Source organism: Balaenoptera ricei, chromosome 17, assembly GCF_028023285.1.
Source record: "Balaenoptera ricei isolate mBalRic1 chromosome 17, mBalRic1.hap2, whole genome shotgun sequence".
Classification (NCBI taxonomy): domain Eukaryota; kingdom Metazoa; phylum Chordata; class Mammalia; order Artiodactyla; family Balaenopteridae; genus Balaenoptera; species Balaenoptera ricei.
Genome location: NC_082655.1, coordinates 57,970,361 through 57,979,736, shown reverse-complemented (window position 1 = coordinate 57,979,736; position 9,376 = coordinate 57,970,361). Strand labels below are relative to the sequence as shown.

The 9,376-nt window shown below is 34.7% G+C and overlaps 1 protein-coding gene across 1 annotated transcript; it reads right to left on the bottom strand.

Annotated features, from left to right (window-relative positions):
* Positions 1-2,564: 2,564 nt before the first annotated feature.
* LOC132351476 (myelin P2 protein) lies at positions 2,565-7,115 on the bottom strand. The gene is made up of 4 exons (XM_059901234.1): positions 6,979-7,115; positions 4,876-5,048; positions 4,558-4,659; positions 2,565-3,527 (listed from the first exon to the last, which is right to left on the bottom strand). Exons 1-4 carry the CDS (start codon positions 7,049-7,051, stop codon positions 3,477-3,479), a joined length of 399 nt encoding a protein of 132 aa, XP_059757217.1. The 5' UTR covers positions 7,052-7,115; the 3' UTR covers positions 2,565-3,476.
* Positions 7,116-9,376: the final 2,261 nt, after the last annotated feature.

Sequence of the window (9,376 nt, the reverse complement as noted above, 5' to 3'; positions counted from 1 at the left end):
AAAAGACATTGCAGCTTTTTGATTGTTTTTACTTTTGTGTAAATAATATTCTTAATAAAGTTAGTCACTTGGTGTGCAAATCAGTATCAACAGCTCTGAGATCCCGTAAATTTCTCCTCATTTTGGGATCCCGTGAAGCCCTCATCTATTTGAACATCATGTGTGTTACTAGATAAATAATAACAAAAGATACTTCTATAATGCTTATCCTGTGCCATGCACTGTTCAAAGCACTTTACATATATTAACTTATTTATTATTCACACTCCTTGAGGTGTGCTCTATTATTGACCCTATTTTTACAGGTAAAAATACTGAGGATCTGAGAGGTGAAGTAACTTGCCCAATGACACACAGCTAGTAAGTAGCAAATTGGAATTTGACCTAGGCAGTCTGACCACTCTTATCCAGCTTATATCAAAAATGACTAGAGAATCACAATTATTTTCTGAGACTATTTTTGAATACTACAGAATTCTACTGTTTTTTTTTTTTTTTTCCCCTCTCCTCTCTTCTGGTTGTTTGAAGATCTTTTTCAAATCTAACAATATGTATCACCTGCTGAAATAATTATTTTGTTTTCCTCATTATCAGTGTAATTCCACTTTTCCTGTTATGAAAGCAAAAGTACCCATGATTTTTGTATAATAGTGCAATTATATTTATTGAGGAATACATTTTTATGGTGAGTCATATTACCACAAACCTCTAAAAATCGCACCATAGTTTTTAAACTCTCCTTTTTTGTGGGTTAATCTAGCTGGAGCCAAAGAAATAAAACCCCACCCTGGTTATGATACCTCCCAGACATATTGGCTGAATGCCCAGAGGCAGAGAAGGACCAAGTGTAGCCTAAACAAAATTGTTTGGAAATAACTTCAAACTTGCATAAAATTTCAAGAATCAGACTAATTCAAAGAGAACACATACAGCTTTTACTAGGATTCATCTGTTGTTAAATTTTACCCCGTTTGCTTTATCAATTGCTCTCTTTCTGTATGCATGTATGTATTGTGTGTCACACACCCAACACTTTTTTCTAAATTTTTTGAGAGTAAATTGTATACTTTATGGCTCATTACTCCAAAATAGTTCAGTGTATATTTCCCAAGAATAGGGGGATTCTCTTACATAATCACAGTAAACTTCTGTCTAATTTATGACTTATATTCCAATTTGCCAATTAACCTAATATTGTCCTTTGGAGTATTTATTTTATCTCTAGTGCAGGATCCAGTCTGGGATCATTTATTGCATTTAGTTGTCATGTATTTTTAGTATAATTTAATCTGGAACATTTCCATAAAACCTTTCTTTGTCGTCTATGACATTGACATTTTTGAAGAATTCAATTAACACCTCCTCCCCCTTTTTAATAAAACATTCCTCATTTGGAATTTGTCTGCCGTTTCCTCATGATTAGATCTAGATAAGGATTCCAGGCCAGAATACTGCATAAGCCATGTTGCTTCCTTCTCAGGGTATCACATTTGAAGGCACGTGGTTTTCATCTACCCTCATTGATCAGGTTAATTTTGATTACTCAGTAAAGAGGTGGTACAGTTTTCCCACCGCATGGTTACTATTTTTTCCCTTGTAACTAATAAGCAATCTGTGCGGAGGTATTTTAAGACCAACCTAATATCCTGCTCCTAATCAAAATTTTGCTCTAGCTTTTACCTCCATTGACAATTCTTGCCTGAGTCAATATTGACCGTGATGGTTGAAAAAATGACAATTTTTCCAATCACAGCACCTTTTCCACATTTACCTGTCAGCCTATGACAGTCTACTGTAAGGAAGATACTTTCTTCTCTCTCTCTCTCCCTCTTCCAGTATGTATTCATGGTTTCCTCTTTGTCACCCAGTGTTCTATAATTTACAATTTTTCTCTATTAGTTTCTTCTCAAATTGTCCCAGTTTTGTCCAATTGAGAGCACCCTCAAGCTGACTCTGATATTTTGGTGACATTTCTCTATTATTTGGGGGGAAAGCTTCCTTAATTTCTGGCATAAAAAGATATTTCAGGCTTACGTTGTACCTACCCTGCTCTCACATAAGAATCAGCCATTTCTCCAAGGAACCATCATTCTTTTTAGTGGAGAATATATTAGACACCAAGATCTGAGTGCGGGGTGTACTCATTCCTACTGAGATGTCTTTGCTTGTAAGCTCTTTAGGTAGATAGAGCTAAGAAATATATGCATGTGTATACACATATCCATACATATGAATTTACATCTATTCCAATCCATTTGCCCACAGTTCTTTCTTGCCTTCCCTCTGTCATATTTCTATGTGCCTTCTTCCAGCAGGAAAATTCTAGCCCCTAACAACATCAAAATATATTCTCATTTGCTCAATCATGTAATATATCTGAAATAGTTTTGTTACCTGGGCAGAGTGGTCCCCTATTTCTGCCTGTCAAAAATCAGTTGGACCCTGTAATTCCATGCCTAGTTAATATTCAAAAGAAAAGGAACTCATGTTTCCACAAACAGCCTTATACAAGAATGTTTATAACAGCTTTATTTATAGAAGCCGAAAACTGGAAATAACTCAATTATCTTAAGAGAAGGGATAAGTAAACTGTGATATATTCATGCAATGGAATACTACTCAGCAATAAAAAGGAACAAATTAATGTTGCATGCAACAATATGGATGAATTTCAAAAACATGATGCTGACTTTAAAAAGGCAAACAGAAAAGAACACATAATGTATGATCCGATTTATATGAAGTTTGAGAACAGGCAAAACTAGTCTACAGTGATAGAAACTAAATCACTACTTGCTTTTGTTGGAGCTGGGACAGGGCAGGACATTGACTGGGAAGGAGTGTGAGAAAACATTCTGGGATTAGGGAAATGTACTATATCTTGATCAAGATGGGAATTATATGGGTGCATGCATTTGTCACAACTCTATCTTTAATATCTGTTCATTTCACTGTCTGTAAATTAACCCTCAGTTTTCAAATTGGCTGGAGTAGCGGCTGCCCTTTTTAGCTGAAGCTAGAACTCCTCATTGTAAAACATCTCCTTCTTCTAGTTTGCTTTACTTCTGACCCTCTAAACCCATTACTCTCCTGGTCCCTGAAGGCATTTGAGTTTGCTACCCCAATCAATATATTTACTTCCTTTTACTATGCTATTACTTCCTTTTACTATCATTTCAAATATTTAAAATACAACATAAGTTAGAACTTCACAGATAATTAAATGACATTATCCATTCTTTAGGTCTGACCAATATACACACTTTAATCTTTACAGTAATGACGTGCATACAAATTGAAAATGTTTAAATAACACTGAAATTTAGATTAATCCTCAGTTTAGGCCTTTGCTTATCTGATCTATTAAGACAAAAGCGAAAACAAACAAAGTGCAGTGTAGTCAGGCCTCGCCAATGGAAACAGCTGATTTCCAACATCAAATGATCAAATATCACTTCAATGAGGAAACAACTTTCTCAGACCTTCTCATAAATTCTGGTGCAGACCACGTCCTTCATCTTACATTCCTTTAAAAAAAAAGAGATTAATTGAATATCTAAAACTCAAACTAAGTGACAGCAAATTTGTAATAATAACAGATATTATAAGCAATCTTATAAGATTAAACTCAGAAAGAAATAAAATATCAGTATGTCAGTCTCCAGGAATTTGGAATCATGACCATTGAAACAGGGGAAACAGTTTTAAAGCTGATCTAAGTTACAGCAGAGGTATATTTTTTAAGTGGCAAGTTTTCATGCATAATTGGCACAGATTTAAATCTACTAAAACAGTGGTTTTCAAAACTATCTGCACATCTGCATTATCTGGGGAACATTTAAAAATACTGATGGCTCCTCCTCTCCCAAGAGATGTGCTTTCAGTTGATCTGTATTGGGGCCCCCATACTGGTATTTACTCCCCATGTAAATCTGCTGTGGAGCTAGGGCTAAAGCTCCTCTGTACTAAAGAAAAGAATGTTCAAAGAACTACATAAATCTATCTATAGTCAATGTGTGTGTTGATTAGTAAGAACAGAACCTGAGACTTAAAAAAATTGTTAGAGGTCATCTCATATAACATTTGTCATCATTTTTATCTGCCAACTACAAAAGGTCTCCAATGGCCTCAGCTTGAGTTGTTGACATGTTTTAGTCCAAGTTACTATGGATTCTTGGAAACAAAATGCTTAGCTATCTACAAATATTCTACAATTGACTGGGGATGTGCTTTGCTTTTAAAACTTAGATTTGCTTTTCTCCTTGTGTGTCTAAACTAATGAGGTTTACCCATACTTTTTTTTAAATCATTTTTAGGTGTTGTTATTTCTAAAATAACAAATGGGTTGTATCATTTCTAAATTCTTGAATCTGAACCTGAAGTACCTGTAGATGAGTCTTTATAGTTCAAAGATCACCCAAACATTAACTCTGACTTTATTCTTAGCCATTCTTATCCATTTGTATTGCAAAGAAAAGAGAATATTTTGAAAATAATATAACCATTTTCTCTATTTAAATGGTAATATTTATGTATTTAGAGTAAAATTACTCTTACCACTACCATTTTTCCATCCACCAACTTTCTCTTTATTGTTGTCTCTTTGCCATCCCATTTCTGTACTTGATTCAACGAGCCTCTTGCCAAAGTTACAACGCTCTGCAAAGATAGGTTTACATAATTGACTTGCTTGGACTTTGGTTGATTAAAGAAGCAGTTCATTCAGTATTGAATCATTTCCATAACAGATGTTTTATGAGACACATTCATTTTCAACAGAAGGGAATGGTCTACCCTTTTGAATACTAGCAGGAGTAATCTTCTCTCTTAAAGTAGTAGATTGGACCAAATTTGAAGAGAAACAATTAAGTTTACCTTTGTTTTTCTATTGTCAGCTGTGGTTTCTTCAAATTCCTGGCCTAGCTTGAAGGAGATCTCTGTATCTTTAAAGGTACTTTCAGTTCTTACAGTTATAATATCCCCTTTTTTGCTGATGATCACTCTTGGTTTGGCCAAATTTCCCAGTTTTCTGGTGGCTAATCCCACACCTGAAAATCAAGATACTGTTAGAATTTTGTTGACCGAGAGAACCTCTACCTAAAGGGACTATGGGTGGCCATATTTTATGCTCAGCTGTGCCTCAGCTGTGTAGATGGCAGGTAATATCACTTACTGTTAAGGACCTTCTCCCATGTTTCATTACCTAATGGAAACACATGTCCACGGACTTGAATATTTTAAGTTTTGTTATTACAAAAGTAATGCCTGCAGATTTTAAAGCTAAAAGTGTTTAGCTTAAATAGTGCAAGTCATCTATTTTTAACACATCCAAACCCATGCTCCATTAAAAACTACTAATTATAGTTTTGTATGGATCATTCCAGACATTTTAGCTTGTACACATAAATATCTTAGATATATTTTTTAAATGAGACTATGACTTATACATGCTATTCTATGATTTTTTCCCTCAGTAATATATTATGGATATAGAAAAGAATTCCTCCTATATCCTTGATAGAAGCTCATTTCTGAAATTTTTTTGTAGCCCCTAAAATGATCTGTACCATTACAAATGATCATAGATAAATAAAATAATTTAAAAATTTTTTCTGCATTTGAAAACAAAACAAAATTAGACTCTTAAGTATTATTACTATATTACCCAAGATTATAGAAATACATGGAAAAATAGAAATGTCAAATGAGAGAGATACATGAAGAAAAAACTAGTTATATATAAATATACATATATTTACATTTATATATACATAAAGAAGTGTGAAGAGTTAGAGCCAATAAAGGGTGAACTATACTCTTTCTTCTAATTCTGATTAATCTTTTTTTTATTTGATATGATTTAGGGCCGTGCTTTTCAAACTAAACCTCTACAATAGAGACTAAGAATCTACATTTTACCAACACCCCCAGGTGTCTTTATGCACTCTAATATTTGAAAATGACACAATTAAGGAGTCTTTCATCGAGACTTTCTTATATTGTATTTTGCTTCTTCCTCAGCTATAAAGTAAAGTCCATAAATTTAACCAGTCTTATGGTATGGATCTATTCCCATAAGTTCCCATAGTTTTCCAGGCAACACAACATGATTTTGCTCATTTTATCTAAAAATAGAACCCTTCTTATATGCTTTCTGAACAGGTAAAATTACAAGTACTTTGATGAGCATAGCAATTAGAGGTCATTGGCTTCACTCTCTACTTATTTATACAGCTCTGGAAATTTCCAAAGACTCTTCACACCTTTGTGCTCATATCTATGGAAAATTCCCTAGAAATAGTAGCAAATAAAGTTGCTATACTAATGACTAGACTTTCCATCTCCATCCACTGTTCCAACTCCAGGAAAGCCTGATGTTAATGTAACTGAGTTTGAATTCACTGCCACAACACACTTCTTTTTCTCTCAGTAACTTTCCTAGACTGTGAATATCCTGTTTTATGAAGCATTCACTTTTTACAAACTCTTTATCTACATAGTTATGTAATAACAGACAATCTAGAGGTAGAGACAGAAAACTTCTGGTTTAGCTAAGCATCAAAATTTTAAATTGAGGTTTTCAGTTAACTTTAGTATATTCAACTCTTTATTTCATGAGCACTTTAGTTGTTGTAAATCTAACTTTCAGGAAAGCCAGAAAATAGGTTGACTAAGCTTCTAAGATTTCTTTCCTCCAGGTTTGGAACGAAAACCTATTGATATGAAACTGCCTTTAAAATCAGTGGGCACTCTAATGCATTTAAGCAGCTCTTATCTGAGTTAAAATCTATTAAAATTGCCACAAATAAAATGCAAATAAATTATCTGATTGACACAACAGAAGATTAATCCCAGAAGAGGCTCGTACTTCAACCTGTGCAAACTCCCAGACTCCTGGAAAAGGAGTTAGAAGGAAATAGTCATGCATCTTTCTCAAAAAGGATCCTCTCAATTAGAACAACAGAGAACATTTCTTACCCAGAGCTTTCATGTAATCATCAAAGTTCTCACTGGAGACAAGTTTCCAGGTGCCTAAGAATTTGTTGCTCATTGTGATGGATGAGAATTCAACACACTGGTAGGTGAGATTCAGGAGACTCAAATGAGATGCTGAAGCCTCAGAAGATTCTTTTCAAAGATGTCCACAGCATGTGACTCTCACAGAGACCCAATGGGGAAAAGCAGTGTCAGGACTGGGCAATGAATGGCTCTTCAATCATCCACTGGGACAAAAGAGAACCTCACATAATGTCTCCTTCAGTCTCCAAAAATGTTTATAAAAATCAATGACAGTACTATTTGAACCTTCAAAAATTTTTTGGTTGCTCTTACATTTTTAAGAAGTGCTTAGGTCCTTAATGCTTTGGAAAAGAGTCCATCAGTTGAGTCCTATACCAAATTAAATTATATGAGCATGAATGAATGAATGTGCGTGTATGTGTGTGTGTGTGTGTGTGTGTGTGTGTGTATTTAGGCATCTTGTTCACTCTCAATCCTGAGTCTGCACAATTAAGAATTCTTATTGAAAGAGAATAAAGAGAGGAAAAATGTCCATGAGTATTGTGATAACTGCCTCAAATATGTTGTGGGAGAGAAATGCAAGGGAGCAGTGTGAGGAAGTATTCATAGGTAAGGGAGGCTTGGCATAGTTGGCATATCCAAGGCAGGCAGAGTAGGCAGACAATACGGTCAGTCTATTACAGCAGAACACAGAAATTGCTTTCATGGGTGAACAAAAAGTAGCACTATAACATGCTCTTTGACCACAGCAAAGATTTTCATCTTAAAAAAACCTTAGTTCCAAATTAAGCAGGTTCTTGGTTAATATAACAACATTGAGTTTAAATCCTTTAAAATAAATCTAAATTTTAGAAAGAATTTTCTACAAAAATAATATTAATATATATTGAGAGCTCAATAGTCACTGTGCTAAGTGCTTAATATAGATTATTTCATTTGATTCTCTCAGCAACTCCAAGAGTAAGGCATTATTATTATATCCGTTTTACCAATGAGAATACTGGAGCTTGGGGAGGTTAGGTAACTTCTGTCCAAAACTTGAATAAGGTGAGGTAGGATTTGAACTTGGTATTTTTTCTCAGTGCATAGATGTTAGGCCATTATCTTACACTGCTCCTGCTATAACATGTGTGCTGGAGGCCCTGGCCAAAGATCAGGCAATACTGACATCACCATGGATAGAGACACTCATTCTCTGCTCAAAAAGCAAGAGAAGTGAAAATCAAGAGATGGGGCATCCAGGTTATATGATACATCAAAGTCCCAGTCTTTGACCAAGGGGAGCAAATATGAAACCACTTTGAACATAAGTGTTACTCTTGGGAATACCAAGTTGATGCCATATCCTTTCTTAGCAGTTTTTCTACATTGACATTAATCCTGGCCTTGAGACAACAGATATTACCAGGTTTTATATATTTAGTACACAGTTTGGCACTCTTCACAATAATGAAAATAACCCATTATTGATTTACCCATAACAGGTAGAGTCACTGACCTCTAGGGCTCAGGTTACCAATGCCATAGCTGCACCATAACCATTGCAATTATGTGGTTAGGGTCCAAGTTGGGTAAAAAATGTAGAATTATACACAGTGAGTCCAAGTGTCATCTTAAATTACTTGTGCCTGTATAACTCAAGGTGGGAATGAAATAGTGAATAGAAAAATTCCTCAGTTAACTAGCTAACCCAATCCTAGACCCAGGAGAATGTCACTGGAGGGAGTACATTGTTCTGGGATATAAGATACAGCTATGAAAGAAAGGGCTTTTGATTAGTGGAATATGTTATTTTCCAAAACACTTAATAAAAATGAATAATGCTTTGACTGTGTCTTCAAAAATTTAGGTATTCTGCCTAAACCTATGAAGAACTTTCAAACTTTCCCAACTGAGCTGAGCCCTTGTATCTGGAGAGGTTCATTCAGGAAAGCTGTGTGAATTTTCAGCAGACCTTGTTTTGCACATAAGAATAACAGTGGAGCTTAAAATATAAACATTGAGCTATATATTGGTAAGGCTTATAACTTTGAAGCAATTTTAGACAAAGAAAAAATTTTATATTTTAGGATTGTCAACAATGTACCTGACTTCTGGAATTGGCCAATATGAAATTCTGAGGCCCATGTATGAGTCAAAGGCACAGATCAAAGCAATGAGAGAAGATACCGGCTTGAGAATTTTAAGTCACCCTAGATAAGAAAGTCATCAATATCCTACTGAGAAAGGATTAATAATAAACATCAAAAAGGATCATACACCATGATCAAGTGGGGTTTATTCCAGGAATGCAAGGATTCTTCAATATACGCAAATCAATCAACGTGATACATCATATTAACAAATTGAAGGAGAA

Coding starts and splice junctions, on each gene's coding strand:
- LOC132351476 (XM_059901234.1), bottom strand. CDS start 7,051: ATGAGCAACAAATTCTTAGGCACCTGGAAACTTGTCTCCAGTGAGAAC. Junction 5,049..6,978: donor TGATTACATGAAAGCTCTGG/GTAAGAAATGTT, acceptor CTTGATTTTCAG/GTGTGGGATTAGCCACCAGA. Junction 3,528..4,557: donor TGGATGGAAAAATGGTAGTG/GTAAGAGTAATT, acceptor TTTTTTTTAAAG/GAATGTAAGATGAAGGACGT.